Genomic DNA, 25629 nt, shown 5'->3' on the forward strand with positions numbered 1-25629 from the left:
TGCGGCTATATTATCTGCGAATGAAACTATTTATTCACGGAAACCTAAAAAACAAAATAAAGCAAAAGCAAAGCCTCCACGGAGCTGGCTGAAAGGCACTCCACGCGTTGGTCGACTCCGCCCGCCGTACGGGGAGAATTCAAAAAATAAAGGCGGGAGCCGGACGCTAATTCGATTTAATTAGGGAAATCGGCCACACAGGGCAATAAGTCGAAGTTTCTAAGAATGATCGGAACGTGTGCATTGAGTTCCCGCGGGAAAATGACGAGTTCAGATTCCTCTTCAGTGCACCTTTAAGGATAACGCAGCGAGCTATGGAAAGAAAAATGATAGGTGTAACGTTAAGAGATCGGAAGCGGGCGGAGTGGGTGAGGGAACAAACGCGGATTAAGGACATCCTAGTGGAAATCAAGAGGAATAAATGGGCTAGGGCAGGGCATGTAATGCGTTATCCTTAAGGATAATGGAGTGGATTCCAAGAGAAGGCAAGCGTAGCAGGGGGCGGCAGAAAGTTAGGTGGGCGGATGAAATTAAGAAGTTTGTAGGGATACCATGGCCGCAACTGGCGAAGGACAGGGTTAATTGAAGAGATATGGGAAGAGGCCTTTGCCCTGCAGTGGGAGTAGTCAGGCTGATGATGATGATGAACCATCCTGGTAATTTGCCCGTCCTAGCTGTATTCTGATGTACTACACCGCTGACAATGCTATGCCAAAAAAAAGCGCTATTCTAGCTCAAAAAGTCTATCTTTAAAAAACGGGTAGTCTTAGGTGAAACACCCTGCACAGCTTGTTCTCAGACGATATTCGCGGCAGGACATGTTGTTGGCTTCAGCGCGAAGATCAGCAGGGCATCGTGTGTCAGCGTACAGTTGCTAAGCCCTCTTTGTGCAGGCAGCGTGTGGGTGCGATAGAAACAACACGACACAGGTGTGTCGGGTCCGGTGTGCAAAACACCCGGCTGCTGACGGCGTGTAGAGGCATGTGCGACACATACCGACCCGGCTTCAGTATCGCACAGTGCATTCAGGAACGTAGTACACAACTATAGACGGAGCTCGCATTCAGCGTGGCCCGATTTTCCACCTCATTTCAGTACATACGTACGCCGACGCATCTGACTGACTGGTCTTGGCGCAACACAAAGCATCAATGATGGCATGCAATGCTCATTTCAGCCCCGGTGATTTCTTTTGAAGCAGTACCGATGGGCGGTAGCTTTGACTATGGTGAATGGTGACGAAGCACTGGCGGAAATATGTTTCAACACCGATCGCTTTACAATATTTTTGAGGTGCAATAGCATATATGTGGTGGAACTGGCTTATGGTGCATGTCCGCCATCCTTGGACCAAATTTTTGAATATAGAAATTTTGTAAGATATACGCTTATGGAAATACGGTGCGCAGCAAAATGTTTCTTTGAAACATTTTCCATCACTCGCATCGAGTAGTGAAGACTGCCTGATAGAAAACCCATAGGGAACGTCTTTGACGACAGCAAGAACGTTAATAGCAAAAGAATGCAAGCCTGCCGAGGGAAGATCTGCCGATACAAACATTCTTGTAGCGAAATCTTTCAATACACGAAAAAATTGCGTTCATAAACCTTTCTCCCGCTGCAAAACGCTTTCGTGCAGTATTGCTGGGTATGATAGCTCCACGTCTGCGTGAAGCTGAGTACGCGCTCCGAATTTGCGGTGTATACGGTAACTACTGATTTCAAGCACTGCATGTGTACACTGAATGGCGCAGGAAACGTGTTTTTTTTTTTCCTTTTTACGAGCCTGTACCGTCATGCGGTCGCTGCTAAATGCTGTTGCCCCGAAGGGTGGTTCACATTTTACACCCGTCGTGATCATTTCACACCCCGAAATACACTCGGCAATCAGTCGTAGGCTTGGACACTGACATCCCGATGCGAGCCTTGATTAGGCCAAATATTTGGTTTGGTTTACAGGGTTTTAACGTACCGAAGCAACTCAGGCTATGAGGGACGCCGTAGTGGAGGTCTCCGAATAGTTTAGACCATCTGGGGATCTTTAACGTGCACTGACATCGCACAGCACAGGGGCCTCTAGAATTTCGCCTCCATCGAAATTCAGCCGCCGCGGCTGGGATCGAACCCGCGTCTTTCGGGTCAGCAGCCGAGCGCCGTAACCACTGAGCCACCGCGGCGGGTTAGACCAAATATTTAAAGCAACGAGAAAAACACGGAAACGATGAAGAAACACAAATAGCAAGGCAGCTATGCGCTTGTGCTGTCGTATATGTTTGTTTGCTCGTCGTCTTCGTTTTATCTCGCTGCCTAACATTACATTGCGAGTAACTGAGTTTCACACACCGAGATTTAATTAACTTGATTATACACTCTTTCTAAAAATTTCTATCTAGAGGGAACCTGTGCACGTTTATCTTTTCCTTTACGACATATAGTTCAGGCCCTGCTGTAGATATGAAATGCAACTGCTTATGTTTCCCGCCCATATTTGAGTTTAAAACGGGAACAATATATTGGCATGTTTCTGTGGCTGTGGCGGCACCAAGCCGTCCGCCGTTCGCCGGCATCATTTCATGGGTAGTACCGGAGGCGGCCGCATGGTGGCGACACCGTCCGTAAAAGTTGCGAATACGACCGGCACAGCACAAAGAGCATGCTGAAGCCAAGGGCAGACTTATGGACCACTCTTGGAGGGGCGGTTGGGTGTAGTAGGGGGGGGGGGGGGGGGGGGGGGGGGGGGCTGGTTGTGGTTCAGAGTAGTACAAGGTGTTGAGGAAGACCGGAGACGAGAACAAATATGGCGCCCACATAGCATCCAATTATCTTCCAGTCACATATATCGAAAATGAAGACGTAGAGGGCTTTCATCACTGTTGTCTTCGACAGGGAAGAAAAGCACCCTGCAGTAGTGCGTCGTGCTTGCACCCGAGAGATTTTAGAGCGGGAATGCCAACAGCGCTGAATAGAAAATTGGCCGAAACGACAAGAACGAACGACGAACGGCTCCACTATTACTATCGTCGAATTTAGCCATATATAGCAACAAGTACAAACCGTCAGTTTTTTGGTTGCAAAATATATATATACATAGACTAATGCATATACGTTTACACTCTAACTTCCGCCCCTACCTCCACCCATAAATCCTCCTTCGACTGAAGCATAGATGGGCTGGGACAAGCAACTTAAAATCATGTTTTTGTGTGCTCGTATGCGAAGATGAAATGCGCTACGGAAATGCCCGTACATAACGAAACGACGCGACCTCGTAGGAAGCGCGTAGTTCACTGATATGCGTACAGTCTTTGCCAAAAGTAACCGGGCAACGCTGGTTTGTTTCTCAGCCGCGTAGCGAAGCATTTATGGCAGCCCTTCAACTATGAATCGGTGTTAAAGTGAACCCTTGTCCTCAGGTTCTGACACATTTCAGTCTTTAGGGATGCCCTAAAGGTCCCGTTATGCGGTTGTGGTGCAAAAAACCGATGCTCGGTTACTTTTGGTACATGCGTTGGCTCCACGACCGCTCTTCACCCGTGACCAGAATGATAGACCGATGGAATGCCGTTCGGTGAGACGACACAACGAGCGCTCGAATGGCACCGTAGCAAGATAAAGGTGGTTTTGTCGAAAGGAAGCTCGAAGGGATTATGATCTCAGTTTTCGCAGCTTTTCGGGCTCCCCATGTCTTTTGAGACCACCATCGTGGCTTGATCTGCGCACCGCTCTAGTTTATTTAAAATATGCAAACCTTGCCCTTGGCCCTTTAAAGCATTCAGGACAGAGCTTCATTAACTTTTCTTCTTAATTCATTCCTCTTGCGGAAGCATTGCTGCAATCAGGATTTCGGCTAAGTTTACCGCGTTGAGGGGTTAAGCCATATACATAAGCCGCAGACGTATAAAATTAAAACACGTAGAAAATATATCTTAATACTGAGGATATTTGAGTTTGAAGCTTCCGCCCGCAAAAAAGGCCTGATGTCTGCAAAAAACTGCAATAGTAAAATTACTGATTATCTACAAAATTCAACAACATACAAAAGGGACATACGCTGCTCATTTTATAAGTGATACTTCTTTTTCACCATACTAGGTATTAATGCTATTAGCACGATTAAATTAGTTTATATTATTGAAACACCAGGACAATTATTTGTTGCCTGCGCGCGCTTAGTGCTGTGATTGTGTAGTAAATTTTATAAAGTTTCGCTTACGCAGAGCAATGAAGTTACCTCATGGAAACCTCTTGATGAAGAATTTTCAGGCTCTTTAGAAGTACTTCTTATTATTTATAACCTTTGAAGGTTCGTGTGGCTGAGAAGGCGCAAAGAAACTTACCATGATGAACAAAAGAAATGAAAAGAGAAAGGTGTCTTATGTGCCATATACACAACGTATTATGTCCATAGCAATCTTTTGAAGAAGGCATCATCCCCCATTGGCTTCGTGCCCAGTAGCTCATCCAGGTTCCGGGCAACGCACCCGAAGCCGTGGCCATGATTCATGCGTCTCAAAGCAGCCGCCTCGCGTGGCCGGAGGCGGTCGTCTCGTCCCACCGAGCGGCGGTCCTTCCGCGAAGGTCTACAAAAGCCGCCGCGGCTGGGACGCGGAAACTCGTCGCGAAGGCGACCTTGGGGACTTCTCACTGCGTCCTCTCCCTGCGCCTCCTCCATCTTTATTCCATCGCTCCTCGAACGCCCCGGAGCAGGACAGGTGGGAAGCAGGCAGGCCAACCACCAACAACAAGCAGCGCGCGACGCGCCCCTGGGCACCCGCCGACACTGCGCTCGCCCCTCTCGGCGGAAGAAGCAGCACTACGGCGAGAGGACACGGCGCGAGAAGAGAGCGACCGCGTTGTCAGTGCGCCGCGGAGCGCGAGGGAAGAGCGCGCAAGCGCACTCCAAGAATATAGAGTCGCGCGGAGCAACCGCACATCAAAAAAAAAGCGCGCTTCTCGAAACGCACAGCGCACGCGTTTCGAGAAGCGTTCGCTCACGTGCGGCGCGCTGCGCGCGGGTGCGCGCGCGCGCGTCTTCGCGTTTCTTTGGCGACGGCGCCACCATTGGCCTGCAGGGCTTAGAAGGCGGTCCTTCGGAGCCCCGCCTCTCTCCATCGCAGGCTCCGCCCCTCCAAAATGTGGCGCTCTCCCGAAGCGGCACTGCAGGCGCAGAGAGCGTGCTGCCGTTGCACGCGCGGTTCTCCGTTGGTCTTGGCCGCGTCGAGCACGCTGTTGTTGCTTGCGCCACGCCGTTTCGGTTGCGCGGCGCGTTTTTTCGGCGTGCTCCGTTGTGCTCCCGCGTCTCCGGAGCGGAGGCGTGAGCGCGCTCTTGTTGTCCCTGCCGTGACGCGGGTGCCGTGCGCGTCGTGAGCGGGCGCCCCGGGCGCAGTGCGGCGTTCACCGTGACTCGTCGGCGGCGGGTGGCCGGCGCTGGGCCCGGTCCGGCCGCCATGAAGATGGTGCAGTGCGCTGGCTGCGACCGCCCCATCCTGGACAGGTTCCTGCTCAACGTGCTGGACCGTTCGTGGCACACCAAGTGCGTCCAGTGCTGCGATTGCCGCTGCAACCTCACCGATAAGTGCTTCTCCAGGGATGGCAAGCTCTTCTGTCGGAATGACTTCTTCAAGTGAGTATTCCCCACGGCCTCACGAGCACCGAGTTTGTGCAGAGAAAAATAACGGTGGTACTGCTTCCTTGAGGTCGGTACTTATTTGCACCGCGGACGTTGCTAAACAGTCAGTTACTTGGTAACGTAATGTACTGCATACCTTGATTCGTGTACCTCGCCGTGTAACCTCTTTGTCACCTTGAATTTTCTCCGAAGTCATCATTGTATGCCCTGTACTAACCTGCGTGCGTTCTTTTGACGTGAACTTGTCCGACTGCAGTGTGTCCCGTTGGTATCAGGTAACAGTATATTTCAATGGATATGAATCGGCTAGAAGTAGTGCTTCTCTGACGCGTCGATTTTTCCACTATATTCTCCCATCTAGAGGTTCCTTTTGGGACTGTTTCGACTACATCGTGAAGTTCGTCTCAAGCCTTGGCTAATAGAGGCCCGCAATGCTGTACGAAACTGCAATGCGGGACTCACTATACGGACTCAGTACCGTTAAGGCGCTCTCTCGACGGATGTGTCATGCAAACTCTGCACCCAACTGGATCGAAAGCTCTAAACAGCTTTAGAACGAAGCCGTCTTGCGCGATTGTGGCAGAGCGTGAAACTCAAGACAATCCGCGGTGATACACCAAAAGATGGCGCTAAAATACGTTCCACCTGGAAAACTTTATGGAGGACACTCGGCGCTCAGTAGCTCTTCTACTTAGCACATTTTAAACCCCTAGGGATTTGCCTCTTTTTTTTTTTAGAATGAGAAAATTGCCCAAAGGAACACTGCACGCAGCAGCAAAGCGAGACAAGAATTCGTTGCGACCGATGCATTATACCCTGGTTTGAGTGAGTCGAACAGAAGTAAGACAGTGCGACCCTCCGCGTCAATTTTCGCTGAGGAAGAGCGTGTGGGTGGAAACCACTAATGGAGCATGGTTTACGTTTCGCACCGAGCGTTTACAAAACAATGCTTCCCAGCATACCGCTTGCGAAAGTCTTTTTTTGTATTTTTATTGCCGGTCTTGCTTCCAGTTAGCAGTGGTGTACCTGCAGGTTTCATCGTGAATTCAATACCTAACGGACGATTTCACTCGCGCGTCTTGAGAATTGGAAACCACTTTTTTTCCAATAAAGTGCTCATCCTTGAGGTCACTCGATGTGCATCGTTATGCATCAGGACATTCTGCTCAAGCCTTATTTTTGTGATTAGATTTCGCTAAAGCTGCGCTTGGGTACTCTAATATTTTTTCACTTGTCCGCGTTGCAGTTTCAAGTGCTGAAAGATGTAGCAAGGTTCTCAACCAGCTTGCTATGGGGCCGCCTCCGAGCAAGGAAGAACTTATAAGCGACTGGTAGAAAGTGCTCACATGCTGCGCATAGTAAGGCTGGATGATATACATATATTATCGGAGGAAGAGCATATTGTTAGAGGGAATCTCCATCTGACTGCTTGGTCCTAATTACACGTACACTTCTACGCTTCATTGCAAATCACCAGGCGTTGGCGCACGGCTCATCTGTCTATAGTGCACTCTGTCAGCAGTATACATATAGTCACAGCAAGGCATCAGGGGACGTGAGGAGAAAAAAGGAAGCTCTGTATATTATATACGTACCCGAAAACATCATGTGATCAATATCCCCAGCCTGTGCAAATATATTTAGTAGCGCTTTCTATTCACGCCTTTATCCGTTCTCCAAAGCGTGCTACGTCGTTCTGACTTTTCTTAAGCATGAATTGCTCTTACTTACCGCGAAGTCGAAAAAGAAAACATGCTGCAGACAAGCGATAAAACTTTCGTCATGGTGGCGCGCCGAATTAAGTGTGAGGATTTGTGTTTGCGGTGTTTAGAAACACGATGACAAACACTGTATACGACCCGAGCTGCAAGCCCACGAAGTTTCACCAAGATCGTGTCTGCGTTACTGCGTAACCTCCCTTCGAGATAGGCTCACGATTCATGAATGCGATTCAATTTGTGGCCTCGCTCTTTCACTGTCTGCTCGCACCGCGTGCAGCCTGCGCGTATGTGATGCGCATGCGCGAATTAGCGGTTGCATGTGTTTGCAGCATAAGGTAACCGTACTCGCGCTGCAGTATAAAATAGAGCGTATACGCGTACTATACGTTTCGTGCGGGCGCAGTTACGCACGAAGACTCGAAACTGTGGTGTTACGTATATACCTCATCCATTATTTTCGTTTCGATCTTTCAATTGTTTTATTACCTTGGCTACTATATTTTTGCGACATTTTTGTTCGGGAATGCTACCTTCTTCGGTTCTTTGCGTTTGTGGGTGAAACAGCTGCCCGTTTTTTTTCTGTCTTTTTTTCTTGAGCCACCGCTTATAACAATGGACCCGTACACATTCGCGCGATGACAATGATGCATGACTTTCGCCACTGGAGTGTATTCTTCCGCTTTCGAAAGAATTACTCCCACGCTCGCAGAATCGCTGTGTCCTTTTTTTTTCTGCAGTGCATTTCGTGTGAAGCAGCTTTTTCGTGCAAATCCGTGCGAGACACGCTGAAATTGCTCGCGCGAACCTTGTTCTAACTGTCCGCAGCCTATGGATGAAAAAAGACAAGTAAAATAAAGATGGAAGTATATAGAGGCATTGTATAATAGGGAATTGACTCTGTATCTATAGCGGGATGTAAGAATTGTTACCGCGGCCGCTCTACTGAATTTTGAAGCAAAGTGAGTCACGCGGAGAATCATGTAAAGTTCGCTTAAATACGTATTAATTCTGCAGCATTCAATCCGACCTCACTCACACGCTCATGAGTGGAGATTATCGTATATAAGCACTCATTCAGGCGCTTGACTGAAAATAAACGCTGTGTCAGTGGTTTGACGAAACTCCCCTGCAAGTGAAAATCCGAGACCGCTGTATGGCTTGATTCTCGTCACTGAAGGTCCTTGCCGGTCCCTGAAATTTTGCCCTCAGAATCGGTGCATCTGGTGCTGATATATATGCCACCGACGTGATCGGCCGTGGTTCGCGTGTTTACCATCGTTATCGCCTTGCATTATATATTCAGCCGTGAAACGAATAGTATATATATTCAATCACTCCTAGCCGAAAAAAAAATGAACAAAATGGAACTAGCGGCACCACTTGTATATTTGAGACTATATGCTGGTTAGTCCATGCGAGATTGCGCCTGGCGTCTCTTTGCGGCCTCCCTCTAAGCGAGTAATGGCTGTTATTTCAAAGGCTAATAGTTATGGCAATGAAGTTATCCCCTTAACGGACTAACCTCTAGCATTTTTAGTTCATTGTCTTCTACTGACTGATGGCATAACATCGCTCGTAAGGGGATGAATTCACTCTTTTTTAATCGTTCACTCTGCGATTTCTGAGTAATCCTAAAGTTTCTAGCAGGCTTGATGAGGTGCGACGAAACTGCACTTCCATACTGGTTCGTGCAGCACCTTGGGGCGCCTCTTTCAGGCCGTCTTGGCATGACCAAAGTCTCTTTTTTTTTTTCCCCGCCGTCCAGTGTTATGCTTTTTTACAAGGGGAAGACTCTGCAGAGGAAAGCACGGCACTGAACAGTGTGGGCTGAATGACCGGGTTGCTGTGGAAATAGGGAATAAAAAAAAAAGAATGGATTTTGAAATTAATACCGCGACTGACGGGATGGCGGTGTGCACGGTCTTCGCTCAGTGTGCGCAGAATTCCTAATACAAAGGAGATCAAAGTGTTTTTTATTTTTATTCGCATACACGAAAGGCCCTTTTGGCCATCTCATAGGGAGGAGCGGGTACATAGCAAGGAAATATCCACTCTAAACATGCAAGTGCAGTGCAAATACAGAACCAGAATGAAACAGATACACAAACAACCTGGTTAATCGCAGCATCAAAAATGCTGACTCAATCCCACGCGCCAATGGGGACCCTCTTTAGTGAGAATTTACGTTAAAGGACACATTAGTTTCTCAAAAAAAGGCGTCATGATTTAACGTTGAAACGATATCTTCTGGTAATTAGTTTCAGTGATGAACTGCCAGAAATAATGGTGAATTAAAAAAATAATGGTTCTCCCTAGCGTATCGACGCCCAGGCAAGTAGTCAATGCAGAACTCTACAATAATCTGATTACTCAACGCCTAGGAGAATATAATAGAGCCGCCTATATACAGAAGGCCTGATGGCCGCCAGCGAACCGTTACCAGCGCGGCTGTCAAACACATTAATCGGTGCTGTTTGTTTTTTTCTCTCACCGTGCACATCGGTGACGCCGAAGCATTCGAGCACAAAAGTACACAAAATTAAACCGCCGCCATTCCGACAGTGTAGTTGCTAATTGGACACTCTGACGAGTCGACACGCACACTGACGCCGAATTGAGGTTTTCTCTTTTTGTTTTAATTTTTTTTTCTACTTGGCCGATTAACGCACCTAAGACAGGTCCAGCACTGCGCGATGCTGACAAGGAAGCTTGATTTATGCGTCTCTCGCAGACAGCGCCAGCCAAATTTACTGGCTAGCACACAGATAGGGAGCTTGAGCGCGTATGACGGTGCATAATTAGGTATATACAACACTATCAAATATTATAATAACATGCAGTATGTAACGCATGTAATAACATAATACGACGTAATAATATTGCCTCCTTTTTCTTAAGGTCTTGTACTGCGCATGTTTATTGTTTGACGACACTGTACAACTTCACAGTATGTATCATGAGCTGGCTCTGCAGGAAATTACTAGTTAGTCAATTGATACCTCGCTTCCTAGAATGCGTCCTATGTCGTGTTCATATTAAGGCTTGTTTCGACCACGCAGAACTGTGTTGCTGTTGTAAAAACACGTTAGTACGCGTGTTAGTTTACCGCAGTGAGATGATAGATTTCAGATGCCCGGCCGACCCGCGCGCATAGATCTGCGACGCGCTCCTCTGACTCGTTCACGTTTTGGGCTGAGGCAGACATGCGCGCTGCGAAAATTCAAAAAGCGCACCGCGTTTACGCGCTGAAACCAGGAAACTGAAAAAATGCTTTCATGTGGATGGAGCTCCTTTTTTTTTTATTGACATGGTCACAAAAGGAGATGTTGGCGCCTGATTATGGCGCCGGCTACTCATTTGCACATAACTAAAGAAAATACTGGAACTGGAGACATAACGCTGAGCAAAGCAAAGCTTCAACACACACAATTCACACGAAAAATAATACAATCGGCACGCCAGAAATGCCAACATAAATTAGAAAAATAAACTACCTAGTGACATACAATGAGGATATATGCTATAAGCCATAGCATGAACTCATCATAGCAAACGGCTTAAAAGCCTTTGGTGCACCGTTGCGCCTATAGCATACACAGCGGACACGCCGCTTGGCACGCGATATGTTTTTGCATTTTCAATTTCGTTTTTTTTTTATCTTTATGAGACAATTAATGGGAAATAGCAATGAATTCCGTGCCTGTTTGTTTGGTTGTTTGTTTGTTGGTTGGTTTCTTTTATTTGGCAAACCTTCACTCTTCTGTCTATCTTTTGGGGGACTGCTACAAATTGAGACCCTCTGGCGGCTACCCATAGCATTTTGCGTTTTCAGTACTTCGCTATGCGATTCTCGGCAAGAGACGCGTATACGGAATCATCGCTAAAAGTGATGCACTGTCCAATGCACAGCCAAATTGCAGCCTCCGACTACGCATGCCCCCATATGTAGCATCCATCGCTACATATATATATACGAGGGGGTACCCAAAAGAAACCGGACTAAATTTTTTGGTCGGCAAAGCTTCCGTGGTACCGCGTTTTGCCACTAGGAGAGCATAGAACGAACATTCCAGAGTCCGTAAGCCGAGTGCCGTCGTTGAAGGAGGTCAGACTAGTTTAGGCAGAGTTTTAGAGTGACGACTGTTTTGTGTGAATGTCGTTTTTGCAATGGCTGATTTTCGTGAACAGCGTCCGCCGGTGAAATTCTCATTTTTGCTCGGAAAAAGTTGAAGGGAAATTCTTGAAATATTAAGAAAGACGTACAAGGACGATGCTATGGGGACAACTCAAGTGTTGCTGAATCGAATCCTGAATCAAAGCAACAATCATGCCAATGGAAAACTTCAAATTCACCTCGCCTCAAGAAAGCTCGTCAGGTGAAACCAAACCTCAAAACAATGCTGGTTTGTTTTTTCGACGTGAGAGGAGTCGTCCATTGAGAATTTGTTCCGCAGGGTCAGACAGTTAGCCAGGCTTTCTACTTGGATGTTTTGAAAAGATTGGGCAACAGTGTGCGGGGTGGAAGCGGCCAGATTTGTGGCGGTCGGGTGACTGGTTTTTCCATCATGGCAATGGCCCTGCTCACACAGCCCTGTCTTTACGACAATTTTGGACCAAAAATGGCATGACCCCTATTCCTCAACCCTCATACTCTCCCGACCTTGCCCCGTGCTACTTTCTTTGTTTCCTAGAATGAAAAAATAGGTGAACGGAAAGCGTTTCGCTGATGTTGCTGAGGTGAAGAAAAAAACGACGGAGGCACTGTCAAGCATCACAAAAGATGAATTTAAACAATGTTTTGAAAAATGGAATGAAAGATTCGACAAGCGTATCACTGCAAGTGGGGAATACTTTGAAGGAGATTGAAGGTCTGTGCTTAAAATGTGAAAAAATAAGTTCAAACAAAAATGAGTCCGGTTTCTTTTGGGTACCCCCTCGTATATATATATATATATATATATAAACGTAATTCGGTTCACTCTGACGAAGGCCAGACCCTGGTCGAAACGTTAGAATAAAGTTGTTGTTTTTCGACCGTGTGTCAACCGAATTACGTTTATGTTCTACCGGATCCATCCGATCTTCACCCCCTTCTTATATATATATATATATATATATATATATATATATATATATATATATATAATATGTGTGTGTGCCTGTGTATGCATGTGCGTCTCCATGTGTGTGTGTATGTGTGTGTGAAATTTCCATGAATGTTACGAAATAAGCACTGAGTTCTTTTTTCCTTTTTTTGTTTCTGCTTCGTATATTACCGCACTTTATTCCCTTAATTTTTTTTCAGTAACCTACATCTAATGAGATCACTCCGCGGTTTTCTTAATTCTTGCATCATAGTTGCGGACTTAACGGTGGATTTTTTTTTTTTTTTGTGTGGCGTTTCTTCAAGGCGGCGCGTATACTTGGTGATAGCAGGTCAAACTTACCACAGTATATGAATCTGCAAATTTGGAAGGAATTCCCACTCACACGTGAATGTCAAGCGTAGCTTTGCGTGTAAAAACACGTCGGTGCTGTTTGGTGGGGGTGTGTTTTTCTTTCCCATCAATCCGTGGCACTTGTGCATGTTTACTGCGCAGGAATTCACAGAGCTGACTGCATCCGTGGGGTAAACACACGCGTGCGTTTTCGTGTCAGTTGTCATTCAAGCGTTGCCCCCACCCATCCAATCTATAGAAACTCTGAGCGCAGTCAGGTCTTCAAACATAAACGAACCGTCCAGGCATCATCAGTTTCGAAGGACGTCTGTTCGTAAATGTTGACCGTGCGCACGAAGTGCGTATTTTCTGCCGCGCGTTTTGAGGGAAGTTCGTAAAACTCTAAAGAACGCGAAAACTGCGTCACTGAAAGGCATTCCTCCCACAAACTGAGTTATTGAAAATCACTCACCGATTACCAGTCAATTATTCGCGACATAAATTAAGAGGCTTTTCAGTGCCCTGACCGAATAGTGCGATGCAAAAATGGCGAAGACACTTTGGCAACTAAAGTGTTGAGAGGCCAAAAAGCCGAGGACACTATATGCCGTGACGACTTCTGGTGGATGTGACGTCACACCGTTCCCGTGGCTATATCGATACCCAAATTATACATCTTTCGGGGATTTGAAGTGTTAATTACGCTTGCTTACAGATTTTTTCCGTCTAATTTGTCACAAATCCGACGTCTTTCCGACCATTCTGTGACAATTTTCACTATGCCGTGACGACTTCCGGTGGATGTGACGTCACACCGTTTCCGTGGCTATATCGACGTCCCCGCTATTTCGACGCAATTTCGACATTTTCCCTATAATTAATTAACTCATTAACCTACAGTTGTCAGGCTTGGATAGTTCATTTTTTCCTCCTCTATCTGAAGCAACCATTGGTTTTCTTCTATGTTTTTTAGTTCTCGAGTTGAACGCGTGTGACACGCTTTGTTAACGGACGACAGTGTGAGGCATTAAAGGCTTTCGCCTTAATAGAAAATTCTTCCTATTCTTCCTGAACTAGTCGGCATGCATCATTAAAGGTTATAAAGGTTATGTTATTGGGATTTTTTGTTTTGTTTTGTTTTGTTTTGCTGATTACGGCGCGCAATAAATACCTCAAGACAGACGGAACGAGAGAATATGGAAGCGCATTTTGTTAGTATTTCGTTACAGCACTTTTCCCCTGTAGAGCGATCGACTTTGGTTTCCACGTTGTAACGTCGAAGATCGGCGGTTGTTGCGCGTGCGCTCAGAAAATAGCGTCACTTCAGCAGCTCTCTCGTCTTCAGCTATAGCGCGCACGTCACAGCACCCAGAAAATCAAATCGGAGGAGAAAAACAATGTTTCTATAATCTATCTGGAGCACCTTGAAAGCATGTCTATGGTCGCATAGCGTGCTTCCCAGGACCTTGTGCACCGTTGTCAGAAAAGAAAAAATGAAGAACAGAACCTGATAATGAAATACATCCCTTTAAGGCGATTTCTACGCCAGTGTTACGAACTCGCAGCTTTTTTTCCTTTGCGAGTCCTACCTAACACCGTTTTTTTGTTGTTGTTTTTTTGCCTTACGGAAATTCAGGATACTTCATATTGCAAACAGGGCGCTGTTTTTGTCCCAACTAGCGAACGCGGCAAATAATATTTCTCAAAGCAATGACCGACACGCTCTGCGTTCGTCAGTTCGTTGAGCAGTTTGAATGGCAGCTGGAGTAATCAAGGGTTGGTGCTTGCAGTTATAGTTCCAATGCGAAGGTTCGCATGGTGTCCGAAGTACGCAGGCGGTAATGGCGAGCGAAGAGAAATTTTAAAAGAATGACAAAGGCGAAGAAATTAGTGCTGGTTAGCATTCTTTTTAGCGCAGGCTGTCCGTTATTGTTGTTTGTACAAAAAAATAATGTGTATGTTAACACAATGTCCACTCGTAGAGATTTGGTTCAATGATAAAGGTAATTAAGTTAAGCCTTATTATTGTCGTGAATTCACGAGAACCTGGTAGCTGTATGCCCTGGCGTAAATTTCCGTAGATAATCTATAGATCATCACTGAGCTGCCCATACAAATTTCGCATATAGAGAACGCGATGCAATTGGCTGGTTCACTTTGTGCTTAATGCTTGTGAGAAGGACATGAGTTTCAAGAGTCGACTTACATGCACCCATACATACTTCAGCGTGCACCGCGGGCCGGCTACGCTTTGGAGTTTCCGAAAACTCGTGCGTAAGTGTCCGCCGCGTTGACGTCAGGTTGCAAACGCGCAGTGGTTCTTGCAAGGCCGTATTGTGTTTTTGAGTCTCACGCGATCGATCGCGTGCTTCTGCGTGTTCGATCACCTCTTTGTAAGCGGCGAATACGCCTGCACCCTTGCTCCTTTATCGATGAAAAGAAAAGGAAGCGAAAATCGAAGAATAGTGTATCTCCGCTGATTCCAGATTGTTTAATCACCTATAGCGCAGTCATCGTGAAACCATCACAGCTTTGTGATAACATTGCTTCGCGAAAAAGCATGTAAACTTGAGAAATGCTGCTGTCCTCCGGAATTCGGGGCCTATGTATTGCATTTATTTTCTACGTTTAGTTCTGCTTGGATCCTCTGCTCTCCCCCCCCCACCTCTCTCTCTCCAAACACACTCACAGACTTGCGTTTGGAGCATGATGGCCTTATAGTTGTCCATATGCCATAAAACCCAACACAACACTTACACACGCGCACCAACAAGCACGCACGCACATGTACAGGGTGTGTCAAAAGTTCCTAGGCCAATGGTGCTGCTTTTGAGCCTGTAGGGGAGCATTTAATGCATACTGTTGAACCTTAATATCTCTGTACGCGTTAGGAGAAGAATGCACTTACCTCAGTGGGCGTTTGAAGCTTCATAGGCTCGTCGTAAGTGCTAGAACATACTGCTAAAGGGAAAACCCTATGTCCTGGGAACTTTTGACGCGCCCTGTACATGCATAGACGCAGCCAGGAGGGGGTGGTGAGCGGCGCAGTCCTCAGCGCCTTCTTGTTGCATGAAGAGCCAGTGTGCCACAAAAAGCTCACACCACACGCATATCGCATAGCAACGTGGACTGTTCAGTGAGCACTGAGAATGACTCCTGGCTCTCCTCGGTCACCCACTTTTCGTTTCATCCACCCTGGGAGCCAAAATAACTTGCGCCGCAACAACTTGGACATTTATTTTCTTTCGAAACATTCAAGTTTCTGTGGGGTTAGCAGCAGCAATTTGAAAATCTATAACAACAATAAGGTACCCCACTGCAACATTTAAAACGATAATTGTTAGACCTGAGTAGTATCATCGCATTTTATTCTATTACGTCCACCACTGTACTGACAACAGAGAGCCTTAGCCGTACCGTACGATAAACACGGCAGCTGCCTACCGTACAGCAGATGTGGCTAGGCAAGCCGGGCAGCGGTAGCAACGGCAATGCGTTACCGTACTTGTCGTACGGCTGTTCGGCTACGCTAAAGCTGTCTATTACGGACTATGCCGGAGAAACTGTATAATTACGTTGAACATTACGTGGAAACAGGACTTATTCGACGAAAAAATAACGCGAAACGAAACAGGGAGTGGACACAGACAAGACGGGCGCTGTATACTTATGGCTGTTCGTTACTTCAGAATGTGTACATTTTACAACTCCCCTTTCCGTTCTAACGCATTCCTTTAGTTCACTAAGTGTATCTAAATAGACAGTGTCTCCCAATGTGCCTATACGTATTTTAAACAGCATTGAAATCCTTCTCGGAGCCACCGCGTGGATGTGTATATACTTCTTTCCCCAACATAATGCGCGCTGTGTGACAGATCGGCAGCCAGGAAGAATAAGTGGCAACACTGTTGCGCTGCACACCTTTTGTATCGCGCAAACAAAGCCCTCGACTGCAGATATTTCAATGGTCGCTATTTTTATTGATTTTTTTTTTCGCTGAGGTAACACTCGTGGTTTCTCAACAGCACGCTTACAAATACAATGATGTCAGTTTAGCGGCACCCGTTTGTACGACCATCTATGAAGTTCGCGTGCGTGTGCGTGCCTGTGCGTGTGTGTGTGTGCGTACGTGCCTGTGTGTGTGTGTGTGCGCGTGTGTGTGGGCTTGGGTGTGTGGGTGGATGGCTAGATGGCATAGGTCCTATATCATATATATACACATGTGAAGACGTAAGCTTTGCACCAATTTTATGTGATATATAGGTCTTAGGACACATGGGACGGTGGTGCGACCAATCCCATACGTGTTTTCTCTGAACGTAACTCGCCGAGGACGTTCCAGATGGGTAAAAGCATCCTCAGGGCGACGCGGGCGACAGGAAGCAAAGAACTCCCAGGCTTCCGGCCCTCCTGAGGGTCGAAGCATTCAGAACGAGCGTGGTAGGTTTACTGCACGCCGCACCCTACACCTTTGAGTGCGCGTGCTCTCGGCATCACTTGGCGGAATATACTGCCATTTATACGGCTTTCCAATTGGCGCATAAGTGTATATGGTGGTTTGTGCACCTATATGAACACCGGTCTAATAGATCTATGGCTGGTATTTACGCCATATGTACCGTCTTTGTCAAAAGTAACCAGTCTTCATGGTTTGCTTCTAGCTTGTATGTATAGTGGAGCCCTTATGGCTTTCCTAAAGATCAAATGGTGTTGGAAGGTAAGAAGACCCCCAGTCCTTACTTTTAACGACCATTTCAGCTTCAGGGAAGCTGTAAGGGCTCCACTGTACGATCTAGAAGCAAACCATGCAGCCTGGTTACTTTTGACAAAGACGCTACATATACCTATATATACACTTTTATGCAATACGCTCCAATGGTCCACCATTGATCAAGTCCGTTTAGGCAACATTCTCTTTATTCAGCAAGCGAAGGGGTAGTTTTCAACTAGGACATATTACGAAGGCGACGGTTGCACTGTTTACTGTGCAGAATCTCTCATAATAGTAGGGGTGATTACGCATTGACATCCACCCGAGCGCAGCCATAAGGCTACAAAGGAAAGCTGTACAGCTTTCACAGAAACTTCGCAGTGAAAGAAAAATTCGTCCTGGTCCGGGGTCCGAACCCGGGGTCTCCGCTTCACCGGAGCAGTCGCTCTACCAACTGAGCTTACCGGGACGGCAAGCTTATGGTAGGGCGAGAGCGAATTGATCAATAACTCGATGAGGGAGCAGTTCCCACACTGTTCTCACTTCGAGTTAGTGATCAATAAAGAAAAAACACATAAGAAATAACGACATGTACTACATTTATAGAAGATAGTGCTCTGTTTTGAAATTTGAAAGTGACGTTTTCAAGCTCGATGTATCTCGCATCTAGTAATTGCTTTTGCAGTATTTTCAGACCGTATACTACGCTGTACTCTACTTGTTTGAACCTTCCATAACTCAGAACGACGTGACTTATCAGATTCGACGTTTTTTTCTAGTTTAGCTATTTTCTGTATAAAACCATTTTTACGTTTAGTTCCTTGTTTTAACAAATTGCAAAGTCTGTTGGCGCAAGATTTTGTGGCTGGAACAACATTTCGTTTTGTGCGTGATTCACGTATGTGGTAGTGCGCTGGTACGCTTTCGTCGGCTCTTCAAAGGTTTCTTTTTTTTTTTGCAGAATGAGCTGCCTTTCTGTATTAGATTTAGTAGTTTACGCTTGTACTGACATTACTCCCGTAACGACCGACGTGCACTAATGACGTGACGTGCACTAGTGACGTGACAGTAATTAATTAATGATATGACAGCGCACAGATAAAATATCTCCGCGCTCGTGGCGTCTGCTTCTTTGTGTACCGTCCTTCGCCCTGTTTCTAAGCGTAATTTTGCAGGCATTCCTTTCGACTATGAACCGGACTTCAGAGGATCTTAGTTGATGGTTCGCAAATATCCGTCCCATAGCGAGCCTAAGGTGTGAATGTTATACTGGAAACCGCTTAGCACTAAATTAATAGGCTACTTCAGGTCCCCTCACATCACGGTACCAAATTTGCCCATTTCTAAACAATTTCCGACTCTATTTCCACCTCGAATTATAGCCGCGCCCGGCGAGAACCGCAAAAGCGAGTCCTCCAGAGTCTTCCTCCGAGTCTTCCCAGGCTGTAGCCACTCGTTCTGCCCCGCCGCGTGGCTCAGTGGTTACGGCGCTCGGCTGCTGACCCGAATGACGCGGGTTCGATCCCGGCCACTGCGGCCGAATTTCGGTAAGGGCGAAATTCTTGAGACCCGTGTACTGTACGATGTCAGTGCACGTAAATGAACCCCGGGTGGTCGAAATTTCCGGAGCCCTTCACTACGGCGTCCCTCATAGCCTGAGTTGCTTTGGGACGTTAAACCCCAATCAATAAATCAATCAGTCGCTCATTCTGTTCCTCTTCCTTCCTGGCACCAGCGGTAGCCCGTATATCCCAGACCCATTCATATAACCTGTGGGTATAAGGGTAGATTTGTAGAGCTGGATCGCCGTATACAACACACCAAGGAGAGAAGCGTAATCATGACGCAATTTATCGTCTTAATTCCATTCTCTCTCCGTGCGAATTTACCTCCTTCGAACGCCCACACCAGAAAGACGAGGCGAGTCTCCGAGAAGAGACGTACTCGCCGTCCTCCAAGATGTCAGCTCTCTCAGCGTGCGGCGCGGCGAGAGGATTGACCGGCGCTGCGGTTCACAGCTGTACTGCACTCCCCGTCTCCTCCGCGCTGTCTGTTGGCCTGTCGTCTGCCCGTGTAAACGGCCCGGCGTACACGCGTTTATCGGAGTCACCACACGCGCGCCTTGCGCCCTGCCGACCGCCTCACACGTCGCGACGGGCGGCTAATCATCCGCGGCGGTGATGACTTCGGCCTCTGCATCGAGACGCCGCGGCCGAGCGCTTCAAGCCGGTCGTTGTCGTGAGCCTCCCACGCCGCCTGCGCTTTCGTCGGTGACTGCATCTCCTCCCAGACAGGACGAAAAGAGGCGGAGGGTCTAGGCGAGGAGGCGACGCGGCCTATCAGGCCTGTGTTTTACTGCTCACAAATGCGATGGTCGAGATGGCAATGAACAGTCGCTTCACATTCGCGAATCGCTCACCGCTTTCAGAGCTGTCCCTCATTTTCTCCTCGCCGTGGAATACGCAGCGCATGTATGTCTTCATGAAGAGGATTTCAGAGATGGGAGTGGACTGCGGGCAAGCCGCCGCTGCTCGAAGTTCGCCGGTTCTTGGTTGTTTTTTTTTTATTTGTTTTAAACTCGCCGCTTACTTCGCTCATATTTGCAGGGAGCGACGCTCGCTGTCGACACGGCGCAGCTAAATGACGTGAATAACTATACTAGGCACACTGATTGCGTGGACTGACTCGTAAGAGGTGTGCCGCCGCGGTGGCTCAGTGGTTATGGCACTCGGCTGCTGGCCCGAAAGACGCGGGTTCGGTCCCGGCCGCGGCGGTCGAATTTCGTTAGAGGTGAAATTGTAGAGGTCCGTGTGCTGCGTGATGTCAGTGCACGTCAAAGGACCCCAAGTGGTCGAAATTTCCAGAGCCCTTTACTACAGCGTCCCTCATAGCCTGAGTCGCTTTGGGACGTTATTAAACCCCCCACTGACCATAAACCGTCTTAAGAAGGTGGAGAGACCTGGTGGCACGAAGCGCAGTCGGAGAACGCAACGGAGCTCCGCCTTAGTCGACCGTCGCTGCGTGTCTGTTCGTCGCATGCACGCGAGAGCCTTTTGTTGACACGGCGAGCGCGACAGGATTCTTTGGCTGAGGGACAAGTTTCGTGTTGCGACCATAGAAGAATAAATAAAAAGATAAAACCCCATCCTCCGTTGTAGGACATCTTTATTTTGCGTGTCACGATTAGCTGGCTCATGAGAACGATTCCACATGAATTGCCATCGGACTTACATTCACGTAAACAAATAAACTGCCCTAGAGAAGAGAACAGAGAAGCAGAGAAGAACATAGGGTTTGGCATCGTCTCCGCTGTGTTCCACGTGTGGTGTGTGCGGTGAATCGAGCATTGTGTTATGTGCGGTCTAGTGTATACAACGCGGTAAGGTGTGTGTTGTTATTTTCCCTCAAGAAGACAGGAGCCCCTCACAGTTCCCTTCAGGACATGTCTACCCGCACTGAAAACAGTCGTGTAGAAAGGAGGTTTCATGCCTTCTTTTCAAGTCTCTCCAGGCCTCGGATTTGGACTCCACATGGGGACAGTAGGACCTGACTATTGATTGTTATAGGCGATTATGTTTACAGCTGTGTAGATCAGTCATGTCTCACGTATGTCCCCGAGTTGTGGACCTTACTTAGCACTTAAGAGTCGCTACGGTAGAGCAGTTGCCCACAGAATCCCCGAGGCTAACCCCACCAGTCGCTTGAAACAACCTCAACAGAGAAGCAGGAAAACACTCAACAATAATCGGGAGAACTCTTTTCTGCGAGGCAAGAGCCTCCGGATTCGGCCGCAGAGAAGTTAGAGGTGGGTTGAATCGCGGGTTGAACAGCGTGCCAGGTTATGCCGGCCGGCGACAGGCTGTGAGAAAGAGTCCAGAACGTGCTCCTACACCCCATAATTTCCACACGAGGCCGCCCGCCGACGAAGAGCGAAGCTGCGAGCGAAACGTCCGTTCGCTTCCCGGTGCCGAGGGAGAAGAGACCTAGCCTTCCCCCGCGCGCGAGCGGCCAAACACGCCATCCGTGGCGCTGCTGTCGCTGCGACGCGAGCGCCCTCCCCTGTTAGCTAGAGTAACCAAACTAAAGGGAGTGCTTTTCGGGGGCAGCTAACAACAGTGGGGTGCAGTGCGGGAAAGTGAACGCAGGGGACGAAGGCGTCCCCACAACCTCACTTTTGCGTTCCAGGAAGTGGGGGACGGCTGCCGTCTCGTTGCTCCGGTCACACGAACACGGGCTAGACGAACCTTCACCGCGACCTTCTCACTGATCGAAGACGACAGGAGGCGCCGTCTTTTAGCAAACTTATATGAAAGCTGATAAGTGTCGGGGGGGGGGGGGGGGGGGTGAAGGCGAGAGAGAGCCCGAAAGAAACAAAAGGCGAGTAACGCGCGTTCCTTTCGTCGTCGTGCCTTCATGACGCGCGGCGCGCCGTGCTCGCTCGGGTCACGACGCGAGACGCGAGGGTTCCCGCCGCCGGACGCGGGCCCTGAGTTACAGCCTGGCTCGTAACTCAGTCGGCAGAGCCGCCGCCGCGGCTCCAGCAGCAGCTGCGGGCGCACTCGACGCGTTGCTTCTTCCGCTCCCTTCCCGGCGGCCTCGGCAGTCTCCCCGTTTGAAGCTGCCTAGGGCCTCGAGAACTTTGCCCAGTACAGCCGTGACCAAACTGCAGCCTCTGGTATCCGGTCTCAAGGGCTTAAGTTTTGAGGGAAGAGGTCGCGTAACGATGTGTAAAGCGTGGCAACCGCCTCACACAGGGTGCACACCTCCACATTGCCGCAGCGGAGTAAAGGAACGAAGAATCGGAGCCGTTGTGTCTGCTCTGTGTAGACCTTTTCACTGTTCACAGCTTGATGCGCGTGCGTGGTGGACGGTGCTGCGCACGCGCAATTCATGCCGGTATGAAATCTGCCAATCAGAACTCTTCTTTCTGGCACAGCCCCGTGCAATTATGGCTGCGCTCAAAACTGCAGGTGTGAAAAGGTCTATAGAGGAGTAAGAACCTCGAGACCACAAAATAGTTCGGAACCCATTTCTGCTTTTGGAACTCAACGCGGGGAAGGAAATAGAAAAGTTTGCCATAACTGTAAATACCCATGTGGCCTGATATGCAAGACGACTGCACCGGCCTCGGTTCCTGCTGTGCAGCACAAGGTCGCGTGGTTTCGATGGCACGGTGGCGGCAGCTGCGTCTAGACGAATCAGTATGTCAAAACGTAAGCGTGTTTAGAGTGCGGTGCGCATTCAGGAAACCCAGTGCAGTCGAAATTAATATGGGGCTCTCACTATACGGCGGGTCTCAGAGCCCGACTGTACAGCTTTGGAGCATCATTTTCCAGACTTCGTTCACTGCGACAGGGACGCGTCTCCCTATGATTGTCAGTATACTCTGTATGTCCTGCATCAACCACTGCCGCAATATCCAAGTGAATTGTCCCTAAACTACATCGTGTTCGGCGACGTATTTTTTTTAGTAACAGGTTTCGTAACCATCGGTTATTTTCGAATTACTTGTCTCGATTATTTCATTCGTCTGGTTTCACGGTTTCACCGACGATATCATTAACTCGAGGCCATAGTACTCCAGAGATCCCAAAGCGGAAGCGTCATGTGTGGATATATGGATGATTGCAATACCGGCAAATATGCAGACATCATACGACTGAGCGCGACAATGCTAGCGACGCATAATTGAGTGGCATGAAGTGTCGAAGACGTGAAGGAACAATACAAATGTTTCCTTACGTTTCACCGAAGGCTATGCAACACACAGGAAATCGTCAATAATGGGAGACGCTTGATTCGTTGCGCGACAATACCCTCCGAACGCGTATATAGTGTGGGTTAGTTTTTGGTCATCTTTACCCTTTAAGTACGCCAGCGCGTGGCCATCCCGTCACGTTTTGACGGATCGCGGGCGCGCAGCCATTATATCGTTCCCGGAAACAGAGCGGACAGTCACGAACAGGAGGCGCACATGCAGAACTGGTTGTTTTGTTCCTGTTCTTGTTTCAGTTGCATTCATATATGGGGTTCGTATGCACGCAACAGCCCGAAGTGAGGTCGACTACAAAGACACCGTTAACGAGACATATCGCCTGCGTGCCGACCTGTGGCGTGCGGCCGGCAAGCACCGCACTGTCCCTGTTCCAACGTGCATACAAAACGCCCAAGTTTCTTTGCTCGTTTTCGGAGTATTTCCTGCTTCTTCGTTTTTTTTTTTTCCATCAGTAGCTCTTTCCTTCTGTTTTTCCTTCGCCACTTCTCTCCTTCCTTCCTTTGTCGTATATTCGTCCCCGCGCATCTCCCTCCCTGCGGTGCCTGACGAGACAGTCGATATTAGAGAGCGCATTAAACGGAGGTTCCACACGGCGAACAGGCATTGATCCGGCATACGTAATCGAGAGAACGGTGTGCGCGGTAGTCCTGCTGACCCTTATAAGAATGGTCTGTAGACAGTCTACAGACTTGTTATTGACTGTATTGACTTCCTATAGATATTGCGTTTTGTCTAATCATAGTCTATAGACTGTCTATGGCATTTCTATTGCCTGTAGACTGTTCTCTAGTATTTGTCTACAGACAGTCTATACACTTTATAGACAGAAGTCTACAGACACTCTATAGACTGTCTGAAACTTTTTTGTAAGGGCATTACACGTTTTTACTGTGTGAGGGAGTGTGCGCAGCGCGTGAGCGTGTCCAGATAGCAGGATAGCCTATACGTAGAGATGATGCTATCTACACCCTTCGCTAAAAGTAACCGAGCAACAGGTTTTTGCTTCTCAACCGCATAACGGAGTCTTGACGGCACCCCTAAAGATCGAAAGGCGTCAGAACGTGAGGAAAATTGTTTACCTTACTTTACACAAATTCAGGGTTAATTGGTTTGTTCATAGAAGGTTGTGGCCAAGTACTACACCAGGGTGGCCAAATCCTGTTCTGGTGAGGAAGTGCGTTGTCGGTTCTGGTCACTGAAATCAGGCCGCACTCCAAGCCTGGTTATGCAATTCCATCGACACGCGGAGTTTTTTTTTTTTTTTTATCCGGTGGAGAATTGCGTGGCACCGGGATTCGAACCCCGGTCCTCATGCACGCGAGGCGGATGCTCTACCTCTACGCCATCGCTGCCACCAGGGTTAATTGGAGAGACATGGGAGAGGCCTTTGCCCTGCAGTGGGTGTAGTCAGGCTGATGATGACACAGATTCAGAGATTAAGGGCTGCCGTTGATGCTTCGCCTAAGAAACAAACCATAGTTGCCCGATTACTTTTGGCAAAGACTACACAACGCGTTTCATCCATATCGGCTGGCTTAAGAAAAGCGCCAGACATGCAATCCGCTTTAAAATCCTCACCGGCCGCCCTGTCCGTCATTCACTGAGCGCTTGTATCTGGTTCCTCGTAGCCTGTTTCTCTGCTGGGCGTCGTGTGTGTAGTTGTGTACAGCGCCTCTGCGAAGAGAGGCACTTGGTGGAGCGGCGTTTTCGTGAGCTTTGCGTTGCTGAAAAAAGGAAATAATAATAAAAACAATATGGCAAGGACGGAAGAGTTCGATGTGTGCATTCGTGCGCCGATTGGGGTCGCGTGTCCCGGATCGCTCTTCGCTCTATACTCCAACGTTCTCCTTCTCTTGATGCATGTGCGGGCGCGAGGTTCACATCTTCAGTGCTACCTCGTTGATATGCCGCCACCACCGGTTTCTGCCCGACGCGGCCGGAACCCTTTGGTTTGCATTTCACAACTATAGGACCCATGGATGCGTCCATGTGCTTTGGGAACGGTGCATGCGGTGTGGGAGTCGTCTGAGGCTCACAGGGTGCGTCGCTTTTCTCAATACAGCCTTTCGATGGAGGCGAAACGGGAAAGACGCCCGTGTGCTGTGCGATGTTAAAGATCCCCAGGCGGTCGAAATTATCCGGAGCCCTCCACTACGGCGTCTCTCATAGCCTGAGTCGCTTTGGGACGTTAAACCCTGTAAACCAAACCAAACCGCTCTTTTTTATTATTGTTATTCCCTGCTGCATAGTGCACCGAACTGTGGCGTATACGGGTTCTTCCCATTATGGTACAGATGGGTTCATTGGGGTCGCGGAAAGTATCCCAAGTGGAGGAAAGCGTTGCAAGATATGGT

General features: G+C 48.2%; 1 protein-coding gene across 1 annotated transcript in view; it reads left to right on the forward strand.

Annotated features, from left to right (window-relative positions):
- The first annotated feature begins 5008 nt into the window (after positions 1 to 5008).
- LOC149362713 (LIM/homeobox protein Lhx1-like) overlaps positions 5009 to 25629 on the forward strand; it is a 182138-nt gene continuing 161517 nt past the window's right edge. The window contains exon 1 of the mRNA XM_089573180.1: positions 5009 to 5623. Coding sequence (XP_089429306.1) covers positions 5448 to 5623 — 176 coding nt within the window. The 5' untranslated portion in view covers positions 5009 to 5447. The remainder of the gene's footprint in view (positions 5624 to 25629) is intronic.

Source organism: Amblyomma mixtum, chromosome 2, assembly GCF_055824585.1.
Source record: "Amblyomma mixtum isolate Tamu chromosome 2, ASM5582458v1, whole genome shotgun sequence".
Taxonomy (NCBI): domain Eukaryota; kingdom Metazoa; phylum Arthropoda; class Arachnida; order Ixodida; family Ixodidae; genus Amblyomma; species Amblyomma mixtum.